At 42.0% G+C, this 20,257-nt stretch overlaps 1 protein-coding gene across 6 annotated transcripts in view; it reads left to right on the forward strand.

Annotated features, from left to right (window-relative positions):
- Window positions 1-20,257, forward strand: part of auts2a (activator of transcription and developmental regulator AUTS2 a) — a 310,820-nt gene that overhangs the window by 119,590 nt on the left and 170,973 nt on the right. For 4 of the 6 annotated variants that reach the window (XM_036523475.1, XM_036523476.1, XM_036523477.1 and 1 more), the window contains 2 exons: window positions 7,885-7,986; window positions 11,880-11,915. In XM_036523475.1, the coding sequence (XP_036379368.1) occupies window positions 7,885-7,986; window positions 11,880-11,915 (138 nt within the window). The remainder of the gene's footprint in view (window positions 1-7,884; window positions 7,987-11,879; window positions 11,916-20,257) is intronic. The other 2 variants (XM_036523479.1, XM_036523480.1) reach the window with 1 other exon arrangement.

Consider the following 20,257-nt stretch of genomic DNA (forward strand, 5'->3'; position numbering starts at 1 on the left):
GTTTCATGTGTTTGCATCATATTCCTACACGGACCATATTGCACAGTTAATCTTCTTCACTTGTTTAAGCTAGTCAGAGACATTAAGTCAGCGGGGCCGCCTTGATGATGGCAATATTGCGGGACAAGGTCATTAGAGGTTACAGCTTCACTTGAGCATAACAGCAGAGCAAAACGGGGCTAAATAGGACATTTCCCAGATTTCATTTCGTTGGAGAAAAGAGAAGTGAGCCTGACGTGATGAAACTGAGGTGAACAGCAATATTCCCAAATCATTTGTGACATTGAGAGCAGAAGCTCCGTTGAGCTTGGGCGTTCTAAGCCCAGCCCAGAGTGAAAGCATTTGGCATTTTGTAACGTATCGGAAAATGAAAAAGGATGGGCGCTTTTGTAAATGTCACACGTGATGTCATTTCTAAAGCGTTTCCGTCTCGGCTTACAGGCTCTCATCACACAAACATCCCCAGTAAATAAATAAATGAGCAGGCCTGCTGCGCCGTGGCTGTCCTCCCTGGCCCTGATCCTCAGTGACAGCCTGCTACTATGCATCCGGGGACAATGCGGAGCACTTGTCTGTGATATTTAATAAGCCCTGGCCTCAGAGCAGACAGAGGGTCAGTGGCGGGCCACATGAGTTGCCTTTGTGACATGAGGCTTTGCCGCTGTCTAAAAGATGACAGAAGGGCTCTGCGGTCCCTTACGGGCTGCGACTTCTCCTGCCTCCTGTTTCACGCAACGTTCTCCAAACCCACGCTACACGTTAGCCGCGCTCGACTGTTTCCAGCCGCTGGCGTCTGGAGCAGGGAGGGCGCACGCGATCTGGTAGCCTGGGCTTCGTATGGGGAGCTGCTGCAGGGCCTGTTGGGAAATGGAGTCTCTTGGAGACAGAAATGTGCTCTCCTCTGAGAAGTTGTAGTGGTATAAAGTGAATATTTTATGCCTGGAAAAGTTAGTGATCATGTTTTTGACATGGGTGATGATTTGTACTTGTTTGGTTATTTATTTTTTTGCTATGTTGGTTTCTTTGTGTATGGTTTTTAAATACTGTGAGCATGATTTAAATGTTAATTATAATAATACCATTTATTGGAGGAATCTTGTGATGTTTTTGTAGGAAACAATCTAAAGAGGTTGATTGAAACAGGTCGCACGGACCCAGTGGTTTTCTCAGAAGTACAGGTTAACGGGATTAAACTGTCTGCCAGGAATGCAGAGGCATTACGTTTTAATAGTCCTTATATATAGACCCGTGAAGGTGGCACAGAGGAGTTATTTAAAGGGTAGTCACTGGAAACCAAGGGATTTGACAGTGGAGCAGGAAATAGACAATTTATTATAAGCAGCCGCGCTAGCAGTGGATTATCTATAAAACTTTCATGGTCCTCCCTCTGTGGCGGGCAGCCATAAAACTTCCCTGAATTGAGGGACTTGTTAATTTACTTGTTAAAGCAAATTAAAAATTTATAAGCGCTTTTAGGTAAATGAGATCTTCTTTCATTGCAGCCCTGGTGGGACTACTGGATCCTGGGAGGACAGGTTCACTGTTCTAAAACATCGCAGCAGAACAATAAAAGCTGTTAGATTGTTCCAAGTTTATTAGCGTACAGCTCCACAGCTGCTGCCGTTGTGCGTAACTAAGGGAAACCAGGAGCTCATAGAGTGGAGCCCCAGTGGCTAGCATTGGTTATGGTCTCTGTCTGTTTTCCCAGGAAGGGAGCTCTTTTATTGAGTTCTGTTAAAAAGCTCATGGTAGTTAACATATGTAACATACGTAAGAATGAAGTTTTTTTTAGTTGTTGATGGTGATCAGTTCTTTGTGATCCCCACAGGTAATGGAGCAGTTTTAAGAATATTGCCTATCAACGGCACTGTTCAACATGTGAGCGGAGATAATGTCCGACAACATGTGTTAACAATAAGTCTGTAAACCTTCAAAGGATGGTATTAATATCCACTTAAACATGTGCAGAATGCATCCTCAGTGTTTTTTCTTCTGCTGTGATGCCATTAAAAGAGAAGACCTTGAATGATTGAGCGTTCCTGTTTGTCTCCCAGGTTGTCATCTGAGACTTCAGCTGAATAAGATGTTTGCCCTGCTGTTACCCACATGGCAGCGCTCACTGCTGCTCATTTAGCTCTTCAATTATTCACTGCTCTGATCAGAGCAATTTTATAGTTATGAATGGCGCCCACAAAGTGTGATTTAATTGCAACCATTTCAAGCGTGCTCAAGGAATACGGGTGTTGAGGCTGCTGTTATTATCGTGCTGTAATTCTTTTTTTTTTTTTGCCACGTCGAAAGATTTATTGAGGCTGTAGACTGTAGCAGAAAGGCCTCATTCTTGGACTGCAGCATATACAGTACGCCGCATCAAAAATGGCATGTTGTGCTGGAAACCAAGGCTGTACAACACGTTTAGCTCATACAGTGGATCTGAGGCCTGAGAGCCATGTTGGTTTGGCTAAGGTGTTCGATCGAATCAAATCCAGATATGGAAGATTGTTTTTTTTTTTTTTTTTTTTTCTGACGTCCAATTCAGCACATTTTAGGGGCTGCCATGAATTAAAGTGCCACTCCTGGGTTTTACTGCCCGGTTGAAACTGGATTTGTGCAAGTGATGGAAAACATTACAGTGGTGTGTAAAACTCAAAGAGAAGTCGCTGTTGCGCTTGGCTCTTCTCCACACCATCAGAAACCAATTCACATTCTCAATTGGTCCAGTCTCAGATAAGTGATAAGTAGCTGCTTGGCTGTTTCAGCACTTGAACAAGCATAGGGTTAAAATAACACCGCTTTCATTGGCTGTTTAGATAGGGGGAATGGGGCTCATTTTATTACTTTTTCACATCAAAGAGATGGCAGCATAAATTAATCTTTAATAGTGTGGAGGTTTTTGGGTGTTCGCTGCCAGAGAATCATGCTGACTGCTGATTGAAAACAGTTGTTAATTCTATACTTCAATAAATCCAGGATGGAGGGAAAAAGTTCTGCCTAACACAGAACAGATTGAGGGAAAACAAGACCTTACTGTGTGGAAATTAATGGCAGATGCACTTACTATTAGTTTAAATGTTTCATTAGATGTTAATGTCTTGCTGTGTTTTTAATTGTTGAGAAATTAGCCTCCAGAATATTAAAACCATCTGTTTGTTATCTTCCTTTACATAAGATCTTTGCCATAGTTTTGTGGTTAACATCACTTCACAGTTTATCCTTGTGTTTTAATCTCGCAAAAAATGCTGATAATTAATGTCTGTGTGACCTCCCGTGAACTAATTCGTAGGTGCGCCAGTACACAACAGATGCGTGCTACACTACAATTTTCTGAATGTGTAGACTTACAACCTAAACAGCAGCTTTATTGCAGCTAGTGTATAGAATATTTACGTTAGTTGTAGTTGTCCAAAGGTCATGACATCAAACATGTAGGAGATTTTTTTTTGATTTTTTATTTTATGATACTCCTCCCAAAATGTTATAGTGATCATTCTGCTTCTTTCTTTAGCTGTACACTGATGTAATTTAACAAACACATTTTTATGAATTGTGAATGCTTATTATTAATTGATGCTTATAAACAAGTTAATATGTATTGGTGCTTCCACAGCCTTTTCATAACCTAGTTCAGTTAGCTCCATCATCCTGTGTAAATATGGGACCCTATCAAGAGGTGCTGGAGTCATATTCCAGAAAATGTGAGAACACTTCGTTTGGCTGTGCAACATCTGTCCCTGTTGTTGCTTATCCAAAACAAAAACAAAACATAGCTCATGTACGTGAGGTGGCCTTTATTCTAGCTGTTTAGTGTCCAGACAGCAGACTAAGTAACTTGCCACCAAGTGGCAAACAAAAACATCAGATATTGACAGATATTGTTGTTTATACACACATGCACACACACACACACACACACACACATATGTGTGTGTATATATATATATATATATATATATATATATATATATACTTATGTGTGTGTATGTATCTATGTGTGTGTCTGTGTGTGTGTCATTACTATCGTTCCACTACTGTTTGTGTCTAATGGAATTACAGATTGGTTGGTCATAAAAAGACAAATCATTGATCAAATGTGAAACGGCTACTTCAAGTAATGAATGCTCTTGATATACTTTACTATTAAAATTATATGCGAGTGACTGGTTTATAGAGTGGCCAGTTTATTTGTCAGATTTATTAACAGAGCGAGATGATTAAATCTATGCAGAACTTTTGATGATGGTAATTTATTGCGACCACTGGTATTTCTTCCCTGTGTTTAATACACGCATTAATCACCACGTTAAAACGATTCCAACACGCCACAGTGCAGGGATCTCTACCTTTGAAAAAGGAAAATCTCAAAAGCAATTTATGAAGCCTTAAAGAATGAAATGAATGAGCCAAGGGATGCATTCGCAAATCACTCTGTAATGGTGCCTGGTAATGCAATACTACCGGAACTTGATCCTCTGTTTATTGAATTTGGGGTTCTTGTAGGTACATGTTTCATGCGCTTCGTATTTAGCGGCGTCTATTTGATTAAACTTTTGCGTTCATGCTGGACTTTGGCACCACACTGATAAGAGAGGCAGGCTTATGCCCTTGTTTTTTGTCTCTTCTGAGTTGCACACTTTCAGGAAGATGTACCATTTTATTGTATGCAACGTTGTGTAATTTAATCTCAGTTCGAGCGGGGGTCCCCCCATCTCCTCAGCCAAAGGCATTGACAAGGCAAAGTCAAGCATGCTGTATAACAAAGCTTCTCTCCTCACTTTTGTTTGAGCTTCACAAATGCAGTGCCTTCATCTCTGTGTGTGGGTCTCAATAACACAAGGCAGCCCATCTATTCCAAGCCATTACTTCAGAGTGTTTACATGTACACACACCCCCCAGTGGTGGTGTGCAGTTTAACCTCAGACTGAGGTAGGAGGAGAACAGGGCAGTAGTGGTTGTGGTATAGGCCAACTAATTCATTTGTGATTACTGACCCAGCAGAAGTGTGACCCAAGGGTGTGAACAGTAGCATTCTTTCTTCTTATTCTATCATGTTTTTGTCTGCTGTGTGGACACAGTGACTTGGTTGACCCCTTCTTCATATTAATAACCAGCTGTGACAATGCAGGTTCAGGTCAGGCTGCTTTTGGCAAGATGATGTGTGAGTCTACAGTTAGCCAGGCAACTCTGAGCAGTTTTACTGAAGGTTAACCTTGGGCATTATATAAGCCTGTGTGTGATGTAGAGCACTGTCAAGAAGGGCCTTAATTTCGTTAATGAAGATTATAGGTCAACAGAATTTGATGAACAACCAGCAGATCAGGAAGCAAACACCACTTTTCTTTCTCTCTCACGCTTGCCGCGACTTCATTCCTTTCTGGCCTTAATTAAATGTTTCGGCGTGTGCGAGGGCGTGTTATTTCTTTCGCTGAATATGTATGCGGTTACTTTGCATATGTTTTCTTTAAAAAGTATCGAAAATTCCTTCGGGAGGAAGGCCTGTATGAGAGAGGGAAAAAAAGTGTTGTCTCTTTCATTTGCGTTAAAGGAAATTTGTTTGAAGTAATTAGTGCTATCGGAGAGACAGACCGCACTGTGGAGGTCCCCCCCCCGCTGTATCTCTGTGGCTCCTCATGTTCCCTGGAGCCCTGTCTTGTGTGGCCTGCTTTCTTTTCCCGTCTGCAACTCATCACCAGCTCCAAGTGCACTGCCTGTCTTATCACGGTTAGCACTCGGGCGACAAAAAAAAAGCCCGCCGCCTTTCACCCGCGCGGAGTTCTCCAAGGGAAGGTATCCTTTCACACCGCTAATGGCTACAGAAAAGGGCTGTTTTCATTTTAATTACGTGTTTTACTCAAGGGTCCTTTATCCCCCCCCCCTTCGTTCTCCTCGTCCCCCTCACTCACCCCCCTCCTTGGTAATTGACAGCCAGTACCAGTAAATGGGTATATTTTCATGCCCTCTTTTTTACCGCGACCTATAAAAGAGAAACCTGCACGAATGCCTAGCCAGGAGAGACAGCCCATCCTGGTAAACAATCCCCCTGTGTGTTATGGCATACTCTGCTTTTTCTATTAAGATGGCGTTGCGCCCATTTACTACTTTTGCTCCATTTTCCCTATAAAGCAGTTTTATGTGCTTTGAAATGAAGCCCGGGAGACTTGGCAGGGCTGGCTGACTGGAAGCCGCACTGAGGAAGCTTCTAAGGACATAAATCCCAACTTGGATGGCTGCGGGGTCCCAGGAGCCCGACATTGTTCTCCAGACTTTGGGGGCTCAGATGTTTGGATGACATCCTCCCCGCTCTTTTTGTAAACGGTGTCTGCAAAATGACACCTGCTGAGCTCCTGTTGTCTCGGTGGCGCGTCTGGTGGAAAACGCTGCTGTAGTTGAGGTGTCCTCTGGGGGAGGGGGAAATTTGGGGGGGGTTTCTGTTTCTTAAATGTAGTGAGGCATTTCCTACTGCGTGGTAAGCTTGCCATTTCAGGCCAGGCGAGGGGTACCCAAAGATACTCCGTTTCACTTCTGCTCGCATTATGGGGAATGCATATGGATTCTGTCTGTCTTCTTTTGTTCTGAGTTATTTTCAGGGGTCTGCTATTCAAGGTGGCCCTTGTAATCCCAGTTGTCACTACAGTTTCTTGTGTCTGGGCTTGATTCATTAATTATTTAATGTAATTATGAACATGGAAGTGAAGCTAAAAGGACTATTTTATTGTCTTGGTGTGAAAGCTATTACAGGGCTCTTGGTACTTCATGCCGTGTAATGTAACGTCACAGGAGAGTGAGTTTAATTGATTGGAACCACTGGCGTTTTTGTTAATTAAAACAGCGCCTCTTTGGAAAAAAAGAAAATGGAGCCTACCTTTGCAGCTGTGTGTTCTGGCGAGCCTCAGTCTTTAAAAGTCCTGTTCTTACATCTTCATAAAAATGCCTTACTGAGCTTTTGTTCAGGGAGTCACTGGTGCCTCCACTGTACAACAGAGTAAACATCAGTTGAGATAGCAAGGCTATGTCATTCTTCAAAAGGCCGTTGAACAGAGAAAGAAAAAAAAATCAAATGTTCAGTGTCAGTACATACCCGTAAGTCCTTCAGCTTAATGTTTTTCAGGTGTTTGAATTTTTCATGTGTAACACCTTGCATGAAATGTTTGCATCCTAATGTGCTGTACAAAAAGATGAACATATGCAGTAAACTAAAAAATATTTAAAATGCATAATTACCGAATAGTTTATACAGTATTGAGGACTGATTGCCATTTTTGATGTAGAGCAGCAATTAGCATGGTTTCAAATCGTATCATAGCTGAGCAATATCAAGTTCATCCAAGTTCATAAACTTAAAAGACATAGGCCACAGTAAGGTTATTTTCTGTAAATGCCTCATCTAGCTCCACAGAGATGTAAAGCCATCAGCATTCCTGTCAAAATTTGCTTGAGCATAGGCCCAAGGAGAGAGCCTAGTGGCACTCCATATTTTAGTCCTATTGTTAGTCTAGTTATTAGAAGATGATCCTGTAGTTAAACAGGTTGAAATCTTCCCATTTCCATTCCATTTCCATTTTCAGTTTGTGTCTGAACACATGTATATTATGAATATAGTGTTATATACATTAGAAAACAGTGATATTTGTAGTTCTGTGGACTGAATCACTAATAAAAATTATATTAATTAAAATATTATGATAATGCCAGCAACAATACATTTTTATGATATTGGATAATATCCTTTGTAAAAAAATAACAATTATTATGAAATCATTTAATTGGTGGTCTCCATAATCTGTACCTGTAGGTGCCCTGATTGTTACTGTAGCTTTATTGAGATGTGGTACTGTTTCTTAAGTGTGCTTTAAAACATGATTTGACATGTTTATTGCTTTTTTCCAGCTGAAGCCAGGACAGAACAACTGCAAGGACAGTGACAGCGAGAGTGTCAGCGGAGAGTCCAAGCCGTCCTTCCGGAGCAGCTCCAGAGACCATCTGAGCGATGTAAGTCATTCATCAGCATCCCACCAAAGACCACAACCCACACAGCACATAGCGGCACTCTCACACCTGTTTTCAGCCATTGTATGTCTCTGATCCTGGCGATGGTCGGTCTCCCCACAGTTCTGTTTCCTACTTGCGTTCACTGTGTTCGTGCGTGGAGATTCGTTGTTGAGGTCACTTTATTAGAGTGCAGACAGTGCTTCCAGAGTGTGCGAGGTAGTAAGAAATTGCTCACTGTGCACCATTGAGTGGTTTAATGCAGAGGTCTTTTTATGTTTAAATGTTCCCTACCTATTTGTAGATTCATATCTTCAAAGGCATAGAGCTAGACTAAGTGCTTAGGAATAAAGCTTGGGAACTCTAATGCATTTAAGGAAACATTTGCCTCAGAGTTACTGTTGTATTGCTTTTTTCTTGTTCATATGCACTGACATAATCTTATGTCCAGTAGCTTTTACTTCAGTGTTTTTTTATATTGTTTATTTCTTTCAAATTTGCTTTTTTATTTTTGAAAATTTCATATGAAGGTATGGTGCTGTTTTCATCGCTATTACACACACACACAATTAGATCCAGTTTATATTAATGTGTTGTCATACATGGTTTAATGGATCCGTTGAATTTTATAAAGTGTCTTTGATAGGAGAATATAATTGGAATTTATGTCCTTTATATTCACATTCTTTACATTCCTCTTGAGCTTTTTCTTAATTGAAATGGACCCTTGCCAAAAACAGCAGTTACTGCATAGCCCACGTGTGCTGTCTGTGAATGATACTCTTGATATACAGTGCACTGCCTGAGTTTAATGTGCCTTAGTGCACTGAAAAATCTTAACGCGCATCAATCTTTTTCATGCCATGATAATCATGTGCTAAGCACACGCATAATACATCCAGGTCTGTTTCTCCAAAACTTCTCATTCTGTAAGCCTGGCTAATGCAAGCCTTAAACTGTATGTAGGATGAGCTGAGCTTCTGCTTGCCTGCTGGGGCCTTGCCAGGGCACTGCAGGGCTGCATGAGTCCTGTCAGAGCCTTAAGATGCCAACACTTTCTGTATGTGTGCTAAAACTTCAAAGGCGCTATCAAGTATCACAGGTAATTAATGCTGTCAGCTAGAGGACGAGCCAATTCTCACCAAAAAACGCCGCAGAAACAAGTGAAGCAAGACGATTCTGCGTGTCGCTGTTGGACGCTTCGCCGGGCATGAAATGCAATAAGTAATTTGATGTTGACATCAGAAATTGAAATGATACCTGCTGCTCCTCACTGTGATGAACCCACCGCAGACAGCAACCAAGACAAACCGGAAAGGGCTGAGAGTTTCCCGCAGCAGCAGGGGCAGTGACTGCAATAGCTCTGAATCAGCGCCTCGGTTCAGTCGGTGAATGGTGGAATGGCGTAAGGACGGATGAGGAGCTCTCATTGGGTGACAGGGGGGCTCTAGGCCCGTGTGGTTGTGCGTGCAGCAGAGGCCTGCATTCCTGCCCTGGGCTTCTGAGCCTGGCTGTGAGGAAAGGCGGAGTCACGATCGCTCGCTCTTTTGATATGCATTAATCACAATCAGACTGATGTCATGCTGAAAATTGCCGTGGCTCAGATAACTGCAGATGAAAGATCATTGTTGTATTTCAGAATAATTATCCCTAAGGACCTTTGATGGACCTTTCACTTCAGCACTGACTAATTTTGCCATAGGAACATGCTACATTTCCGTGCATATCTCAAAATAATAGCAATTTTTTGTGCAGCTGTTTTTAACTATTTTTTGGCACTTTCTTTTTTCCTTTGGCAAATGCTCTCTCTTTCAGACATGTATTTTATATAACATTTTCATCCTTAAACATTACATTCTCAGTTTTAACCTTTATATTAATACAGACCTACACCTACATTTCAGCAGGCTGCCAACCACAGCAACCAGTATCTACTTTTTGTGCCCTTGTTTTAAGCTGATATCCCTTTAGCTTTCACTTAAGGCAACTGTCATTTTACCACCTACAATAATTCCTTGCCTGTTGATGTATTTTTACTGTCAGTTCTGAGTTCATAACCGCTTATTCTGTATCTTCCATTTTTTTAAAAAAAACAGGCTACAGTATGATTTTGAATTAAGGAATCTGTTGTTTTGCAGCCTTTTTCACTTTTGTTGATCTCATTAGCTATAGTCTGTAAGATAAAGCCAGTGGGACATGATCGCTGCCATTATGTCTTCCTTGTTACCTCTTTACGTCATCCATGTCAACTGCACCTTTTTCCTGGAAGGGAGCCCAAAGCCTTGACAATTAGCCAGCCTGTCTGACAGGAAGGCATTTGGAGCACTTTAGCATGTGTGGAGAGCTGCTGAAAGCAGGGACTACTTTTCGCACTGCGCGGTCCCATAGAGCCATACTTAAGAGGCCCCCCTTGGCCACAGCGTGCCTCAGAACAACTCCCTTGGCTGGCCCGTAAAAACCCACTTTACACATCGGAGCATGTGCCAGCCGCCGTTTTCGTAATGGGCTGTAACCACCAGAGTGAACGAGGCCCTAATGCATTTAAAGGATTTTCAGCCATTTAGCTGCCCAGCTGCCCTGTTCTTGCCCCCCCCTTCCCCAAAAAAGTGACAGTGAACTTTCAATGCCGCCTATGGTATGATACTTCCATTCAGTAATGCCTTCTGAGGGGAGCAGTACAGTGCATTTTTTTTTACTCCAGGCAAAACTGTCTGCTTATCAAATTCACACTGCAGTTGGTAAAATGAGTTTGTCCAGTGTGCCACCATACAGTCTGAAACGAGAATGCTTTGAGAAATTGCCTTCTCTGATTTCTTTACTTTTAATTATCCACCCTCGCAAGGCATGTTAAGGGGTTTGTTGATGTTTTTCGGTGGGGGGGTGCTTGAATGAGAAGGTCCTTTATGTGTTGGAGTTGTGCGTGCCACCCAGAGCTGCACCCGGTACATTGGACAGAAGGGACCCGTGGCGCAGGTCCAAGGCATTTGAAGGACTGTTTACCCAGAACTGAAGGGGTCCACAAGGGCCGGCCTTGTGCTGGTCAGAGCGTGTCTCCCACACACGCGTGCTCTCACGCCGGCACCCGCACGCACGCTGTGAAAGGGCGTATGGACGGATGAATGGGGCCTGCGGATCCCGGGGAAACGAGCGGACCCGGTCATTTGTCAGAACACCGGCAGATTGCTAATGATGTTTGTTGAAGGCCTTCCCCTCTCCCCTCGTCCTTTGGCACTCCGCACACACCGAACAGACAGACCTTTGTAGGACCCTTTCCTGCTTCCCCACGGCTCGCAAGGTGTCGTTCCGGCCCATTCCGTCTACCTCGCATTTTACCTCTCCAGCCAGCTCGTTAAGCTTACAAATTGTCTATTTATTTATTTATCTATTTATTCCTCTGCACACTACCCAGTCCCTGTTTGCCTGCTCTGCCGAGCAGGATTAAATTGGCAGGCGAGCTATTTGTTTTAAAAGCCACAGGTTCCCCCTTTTGGGATCGTTTGAAGATGGCAAGGCGTGCCTCCCTGTTAGCGCCGCCGCTTTGGGTGGCAGGAGTCCTGGGCAGCGCGGCTTAGTGAATTGGGAAAGCCGGGATGAATCACTTCTGTTTAGTCTCTACAGCGGGGTGAAATGCCATCATTACCCAGCTGCCTGTCAAATAAATTGGCAATTATAGGCTTGAAATTCAGTAAATAGCACGTTACTTTCCGCATTGCTTGATGAGAGGCACGCCAGAGGCCCAGGAGTGTTTGGTGTCAGAGCCGCCTGTCAGCAGCAGGGCCAGTTGATGAGAAACATGAAGAGAGATGATAATGAATTCACCAAGATGGGGAAAATAAAAAATAAGATATATATATGATCAGTAATTTACCATCATCTCCCTTGTGTTTTCTTTCCAGAGCTCCGCTCCTTCGAGCTTGGGCACAGGCTACTTTGTAAGTATGATAAACATGCAGCTGCCTATTAGTCATAGAAAGGGCTGTTACATTACCCACGGTCCCACTGGGTTGTGGCCGATGTAATGCTTCATGCTTTTTTTTTTTTTTTTTTTCCTTCAGATAGATTGTCCTACAGGGGATCAGTCACAATACAATGCATCATTTATTCACGTGGGGATCGCACTGGCTGCTGATGTGTTTATTTTGAGGCATCAGCGCTCCAGATTTCCCCGCCTCTAGAGACAGTTTGGTTGGCTGTTGCATGCGTGGTGAGGGTGAGAGGGAAGTGAGACCCGCACTTGGCAATGAGTTGCGAACTGGAAGTGATATGTCGCGGGCGCACACGTTGAAGCGCTGTGTGCACAGACGTGTGACTGCGAGGAAGACGAAAAGCAGGGTACTTATCGCTTCTCTCTGCCGTTTCCTTCGAAGGATCCTCAGAATGTTTGATTTGCTTGCATGGCAGACAGCCTTCTTAGCCACAGAAAGTGAGACAGCTGAAAATTACATCCAAAAGCCGACCAGAACAAGCCCGCACATTCCGCGCGGTTTCGGCAGAAACGGAACATGCCTCTGCAGTTTGTTGTGCAAGCTGGGGTCTCCAGCGCTCTCAGCTAAACCTTCTTATTTGTGGCTTTTGATTATTAGATCTCTACGTACCCACAGATTCCTTTTGCATGTGGCAAAGCTATTTAAATTAACAATTACTGCTTTTGAAGTAGTTTTTGAGTCATATGATATTTGTTGATATTTTCAGCGCATAGCTGTTGGTTTTGGTTACTATAAGAATTTCCTCAATGTCCATGCAAGTTGAGTAGTATTTCACCCACTCCATTTAATTAAAATGTAAAATTTGCATATAACTGCTTCAGTTGATGTCAGTCTTACCTAGTCGATGCCAACTTTGATTTTTCCTTGACACACCAGTGGTAATGAGGTCATTGTCCCCTACGAGCTAAGATACGCCAGCCAATTTGCTCTGATATGTAAGATGTAATTGCTCACATCAATTATCTAAGATGGGTTTTTCTCCATAATTTGAAATGCTCCTTATTAGAGTGTAGCATTTAGATATGGAAGGCAGAACGTTATACTTTAATTAGCTCATTATCATAGTTTCAGTTACTGTGTCTCAGTTAATGCTGACATTATGAAGATACAGTAGCGGCATTGAAAACGAACGTTCATGACTGCTCTGCAGCCTGGTAATGGTGCTTTAAATCACCCATCAGTCAAAGGGAGTTGCGAGGCAGGTCATTTTCACATGCTCATAACCAGCAGCTGTGTGGACCTGCCGCGTGTCATCATCTGTAATCACTTTCCCAACAACAATTAAATGTGTCTTGCTGAAAGTTTGATATGGTTTGATAACACTGGAGTTATCTTAAAATAAGCTTGCACTTTGGAGTCGGACTGCACGCGGTGGCCCATACACACTCATTGTGGTTTAGAGCGGAGGAGCCGAAGATTTAAGATTGCTCCTAATTAGTTCTTGGAGATAAGCTAGAGGGAATGCTTGCCTATATTTTAAAATAAATATTTTAACAGTCCATAAACACCAGCTGTTATTTTATTTGCAGATTTTTCATTTACATGTACAGGCACTTTAAGAATATATGCTATTGAAATGTTCTGAAGGGTTGCTTTTGCAAAATCCTCTTATACTGTTTTTATTATCTGAAAGATTTAGTTTCATACCACCTCAGCCAGGGTATAGGCCTTGTGAAAGATATTTGAATTCAAACTCCATTGTCTTTTAACTGAGATGACAGGGCAGTCCTCGCAACGAAGTGCAAAGACATTTACCTCCTCCAGCTTTTCAGTTCAAACCCTTTCGGCGAACATATTCCCTCATCGTCTGCGAAGCGGACACGGAACTGTCTCTCCTGACTAGATGGAGGTGTTGAGAACAGATCGTGACAATTTGTGACACAGCGGTCTAGCTAAATTACCACGTGTCTGTGTCATCTTGTCATTACCAGACAGTTAACTGCCCATCAGAGACTCAGAGTTGCCCTGGTGGAAAATTTCAAGAGGCACCGGAGGACGCTTTGGTAAAAGTTTTAATGTGGTCCTGGATGGAACCGATCGTGAAAACTGTAACGTGGCTCAGAAAACCATAACATGGAAGTCTGCAGTAGCCTCAAAGCACCTTTTTGGTTAAAACAGATGGATGGATACCGATTACGTCTTTGTGCCTCAATTAATATTAAGACCGATGCAGCCATGCATTATTTTTTTGCATTGTGAAAATACGTATTTCCATTTGATTTTATTTGATGGGAAAAAGTATGGCTGCATGAAAAGCCATTATTGGGAGTGGAGAAGATATTGAGTGAAGGAGAAGCAGCTGTATGTCTGAATCGCAGCTGTAATTTTTTTCCAGGTGTAGATCACACCATGATGAGTAGACTCCATACGGACTTTTCTCGCATGTGTTGTATTCTTGCCCATAGACTACCACAAGACCCATTATCCGTACTTGAAAGCAGTGAGTTTCCGGTTCTTTCACTCATTCAGTCCATTTTTTCCATCCTTGAGTTCTAGCTTACATGTTGCATCAGCCAACGGCAGCAGCATCCTGCCCTGGGTGCCATGGTGGAGCCGCCATTGTTCCACCCCCCCCTTTTAGTGGCGTTCTTGCTCCTGTTGGTAAGGTGAATAAGTGGAGCCCAGAGGAATCTTGACAAAAGTTTCACTCTGATTGGATGCAGAAAACAAGGAGAGAAGTGGTTGCCATAGCGATGGGAGTGCATGCGAGAGCCCAGCTATCTGAGAGCAGGGAGATTTCATTCTTTGCAGTGGGCATCCTGCATCAGCCAATAAGAAGAGACCACCCCTACTCCCCAAAACGCACAGGCACGCATGCGCACACACACAGACACACATACACATACACACACACACGCACGCTAAACCACATCACACATACCCCAACCCCCTGCAGGCAAGCCTAGCTGGAGCATGTCCTTCAATCACAATGCCTTGGTGGGGATGCACTTAGTCCCAGGCTGTGAGCCAGAGAAAATACAATCCGGCTCACCAGGAGTTCCACACAGGCGCTCTCTTATTAACATGATTACTGGCGACCCATGGCTGGGTATCGTTTACTTCTCCTGGGCCAACAAATCATCATGACCTCGTCTTCCCCTCATTTGAGTCCTGTAAATATTGGAAATGTGCTTCTCTTTCTTTTCCTCGTGAAGCAATAATGTTTTCCCTAATGCGCCGCAGAATGACAAATTCATCCCGTCTCCCAGGGCGCGACAGAGACGTTGCGAAAGCGAGTGCAGTCCGGGAGTGCACTGTGGTGCTGGGAATGTGGGAAGGAGACATGAATACGCTCGCATAGAGGCTCCACAGGAAGCCCAGTCCATAAATCTACCCCCGCTGCATACACACACACACACACTCACACACAACCCGCTTATCCCTCCTAGCGCTGATCAAATGAAGTTGTCTTAACTTTCCAGCTTCATTCTCTCCCGCCCCTACACCTGCAGCAGCTCCTCACAGGAGTCCCCCAATCAGCGGAGCTTCTCTGATGTTCGTGGAGAACCTGTTAGACACCGCAGAGCTGACAATCTTCTGGTGCACACTCAGATTAGCTTTCAGCTGTAGAGGTTTTTGGGCCCGACCCAGCAAACACAGGGTTGGTCGTCAGTATTGAAACTACTGGTTATTCACAAAGAGTACTGTACATATACTGTACATGAATGCTGATTATGGGCACCACACATTAGTGTCCAGGATGGCCACTGTTCTTTGAGCTTTATATATCAACAGGCAGCGGAAGGGGGTTCGATCCCGTTAGTCGACCAATTCATTAAAACTACTGACTGAGAATTTTATTTATTGCCTCTTTAGAAATGTATTGTATTTACCAGTTCCAGTTCCATCAGCATTACTCTGTGCTCTGGTTGGTCACCGATGGCTGTGGGTCAGGGCTTATAGTTCAACAAATCATCCAAAAATGAATCTTGTGTAGCACAGAGTCACTGTAGTTAGGCAACGGCTTGGTCGCACCTCCTGTAGTCGTATGATTGTCCTTAAAGATCTCCAATCCAATTACCAAACATTAGAGCCTCTGAGCTGTTTAGACTTATGGGCTACAAGGTCAAGTGGGTGCTTAGGATGGTTTAAAGTGCAGCCTTGAAATGTATTTGTTGGTAAACTAATTTACACATTTGATGGAGTTCATTACGATTATACAGTGATGCACAACCAAATCTTGTTAATATCCCTTTGACATTTTGTAGGTTTTGATATTTACAGCAATCTTAGAGTTATCATACCAGCCTGTGGCATGTTTTTTCTTAATACCTTTGCATAAAACAGGTGATAATGTTAAAATGGGTAATATTAATAGCACAATTGATACCTTTTTATCAGTACCAATAATGTATTTATACACTGTATCATCTAAGAGAAATATGTTATTCAGAGTTATTGAATATTAGTCAATGTAAGTATTTATTAATTGACCGATTCTGCTGAAGCATTAGTTGGCAAACATAAATCCATAGCAAGTGGGTGTACTCAGGCCTAGCTGAAGACATTTTCTTCAGAGCTGCTAAAATTTATAGATGAGAGCACAAGACCGAATGTGCTAAGCCTCTTGTATAATCAATGCCTTCTTAGGGTGAAATGGAAGTTTGCCATCCCCTGAGCTAAATCTGAGCTTCCGAGAAATAAAATCCAACTGGACGTGACTCTGGCCGAGTGAATTTGACAGTGCGTTTGGGTTTAACAAACCCTCAGGAAAACATGGGTGGTTTCTAGCGGACCTTTCTGCTCTCAGCATCCAGTGTGTTTGATGGAGTTCATCTTATGCATTTCCTTATTACCTTGTTTTATCATTGCTAATGCCATTTTTATTATGTGTCAGCACTGGTAGCTGGGCACGGAAAATAAATGAATTGTGTTACGGAAAGTACCACGAACGTCAGCACGCATTTTAGGTCTTGCTATTAAAACGTTTTGCTAATATTATTTATGGCGTGCACTTCGAGTTGTGTTCATGTTCTCTTTTGACACACTCTGGTTTACAAGCTTGTCAATTTGCGTTAAGTCTGTTTTTCTGTTGGCGAGGAGGGCATGTTCTTTTTATTTAAGGCCTGCGCCTCTGACAGGATTATTATGTTAGGCTTGGATGTCACATCACTTACATTTCAGAAGCCAGTGCAATTTTCCTAAACCTCAAGGCAACATCCAAAAAAACAAGGCTTGGAATTAGAGTTTCAGAAGATTATTCTAGAGACATTATTTCCCCCAAGTCATGGGCTTAAGTCAAATTTGGAAGGAAAATGAAATTGCCAGCAGTGAAAAGCAGACAGAAAGGTATGAGTTCATGAGTAGTGAAATAACATTTTCATTTGTTCTCTCCCCATGGGAAAGATTCAGAATTCCAGTAAATAGAGACAGTTATAAGAAATGAATTTTTGTCAGTGGGGATGTGGTTTTAAGGCTCACTTATCCATTGGCAATCTAAGATGTCAGACCCCAGGAATCCACAGAATTGCAGCTGAATGTATTTTTTTATGCCACACAAGCTCTTCTGCAGGAGCATTTCTTGAGCATCATACTGGTTTTGTTTATTTCGTGTCTTCCAAAGATTTCATTGCATTTTGAAATTGTTGCTTTTTCTATATATTGCCTTGAGCGTAATCATTCTATGTTTAGAGAATTTACTGTGTATATTATGCATAACATATGTCAACATTCAGCAGTCTTGACCAGCTCCTGGTTTAAACAGATCGCTTCTGCCTGGTGTTTTGATGCATTAAATATTTTTTTTCACGTTGAGTCTTAATGGTAACACATTTCGATATGATGAAGCTTTACACCTTCTCTACTTCCTCTTCCTCTGTCTTCACCTTACCTGCCAGCATCCCCCGCTGTGAGATATGCTACTTTGCCAATAATAAAAGCACACTGTATTTGCTTTTTTGTATTCATGTATTCGACTCTGATGAATTTTTTTCTGTAATTTTTTTTTTTTTTTCCTGGAGTGAGGATTAGAGACATGGGCCTGCACTGAAGGAGCTTGGCAGTATCCTCTTATATTCACCATGGCTCAAATTTAATGTCTGATTCCTAAATCTTGGATGTGGGCTCTTTGTTTTTTTTTTCCCCAGAGCAGGAAAGACGTTGCACAGACATCTTTCTTTGTGCTGTCAAATTCATTCTCAGTCAATAAAGTGACATTGCCACCTGGAATGAACTGAAGTTCTGTGGACGTCCAAGTTTTAAGCATTATCTGACATTTATAAATGCAAATGGAATAATATTTCCACATCCTACAGTGAACTAAAATCATAGCAGCACAGTGAAAATAAAATGTATCTACCAGGGCAGTGCCTTTTTCTGCAATGTTGATATACAGAAACAGAGAATTAAATCTGAGTTCTGGTTTGTAGTTGCAATTGTTAAAACCTTTGCATGTACCTGGGAAGCGCCCATACTTTTATTAATATTTGACACTGAATTTTAAAATGGTATTTATGTTTTTTAACAATAAGTACTCTTGTAACATGTTCTTTAAACATTAGTAAGAGATTAAATCTGTTTTTTTTTTCATTTTCTTTTCTGAAAAGCTGCGTAATCTCTGTTATCTTGCACATAGAGGTCACGTTTTCTTGTATAGCTCATTTTATCATCATTGATATTGACCCAGAAATTGAATAAGTATATGCAAAAAGGATTAATGTTCACCAAGAAGTGGACATCCCATTTGTTGATGAAATTTGCTGAGCCCTTTACAGCCTCCATATGATTTGTTGAGGCAAATCCTATCGTTGGGTTTATTACTTGTAAATAAATGAGGAACAAAGATGAATTTATTGGTGTCTTAAATGGAATGTCAGGAATTCCACATTAACTGGGTGTAATTGTACTAAACCTCTGTTTTTGCATTAATCAAAAAAAATCACAAAAGCTTCATCACCTGTACTTTGCTCTCTTGTGGCCCACTGCTAATCACACTGTTTCAGTTAGCCTCTAAATATTATTAAAGTGATTTAAAGTCCCCACATTCATAATTCAGTCGTGTTTCCAGGTATGCCATGTGGTAAAAGGAAATTGTAATCCGGTAGTATGTGTTCACATGGTATTGAGTTCCTTCAGTTAGCTGCTGGAATCGTTCCTCGACGGTCTGCCTGTGCTGATGAATTTTTGGCACAGTTGTTGAAATTACCAGTCATTTGACCCCCTGACCTCTGTCTCATTAAAGCACAGTGGTGGGAATGATCTTGACTGAGGCCAGGCGCAGAGGGATCCATAGGCGTTTGCCTTTTTTGTGATCCAGTTGCAAGAGCAAATTATGCGATGTACCATGCATGTTGGTCCTTAAGGTAAAAGCATTTGTAATTGTAATACTTGGCCCTCCTCATTAGCAGAGCTTCAATCAAGATTTCACAATAGGCACAGTTGAACTACAGAATACTTTTTAGTAAATATCGTGTGTAGGTTAAAGGCAATTAGCAGTAGGTAAGGGAACTATATAATAAAGTCTCGTGACATTGATTCAAAGTGTTTAGAATTGGCTGTGATTATTTAAAATTCTACCACTGACACCATATTCAAATTATGTTTACTGTGCAGTTACAGCTCTCCCCTGTTCTGAAATGACATTTTGTGACATAAAATCCCACAAATTTGTAATATACATCTATGATCAAGACATTTGTTTGAAAAATATATATATATATTCACTATTAATGCGTGGTCAAGGTGTTTGGCCTGTTTTAAGTTCTGTTTCTCTTACACAAAATGGCAGCAAGTTACTGAAACCTGTCAGAGGATAAGGTGGGCTTTTGTTTTGATCTTGCTTTTTTAACAAGGAACTTGCTTAGCAAACCATTGTGTGCTTTTTGAAACATTCCTGTTTATCATTTACTGTAAAAAGAAGACCTCTTCTCACAGGAGTATTAGCCACTTGGTGCCAGCATTTCTTTACTCCGAGTAGAGTTCAACAATTACCAGAGAGCTAATACACACCAATAGGGTACAGCAAGTCTGTTTTTGATGCTTTTCACTCCCCACTTTTTCTTGTTTGTATTTTATGCTTGCACTAGGAATTACCAGGATTTCATGGGCATCTGTTGATTTCACGGAATCTGTTACCACTATGACAAAATCGATCATAGCTGAAGCTCTGCCTATGTCTTTTATCAGTCCCTGTCGACAAATTACTCACAGATAAACTCAGGTGTAGAAGTAAGTACTTTTATCCCTATGTATATACACAGTACATCGGAAGCAGCACAGTGTGAGGAACATGGCTTTTAACCAAAAGGTTGCTGGTTCGATTCCCTGCCGGGGCATTGCTGTTGTACCGT

This window comes from Megalops cyprinoides, chromosome 3, assembly GCF_013368585.1.
Source record: "Megalops cyprinoides isolate fMegCyp1 chromosome 3, fMegCyp1.pri, whole genome shotgun sequence".
NCBI lineage: Eukaryota > Metazoa > Chordata > Actinopteri > Elopiformes > Megalopidae > Megalops > Megalops cyprinoides.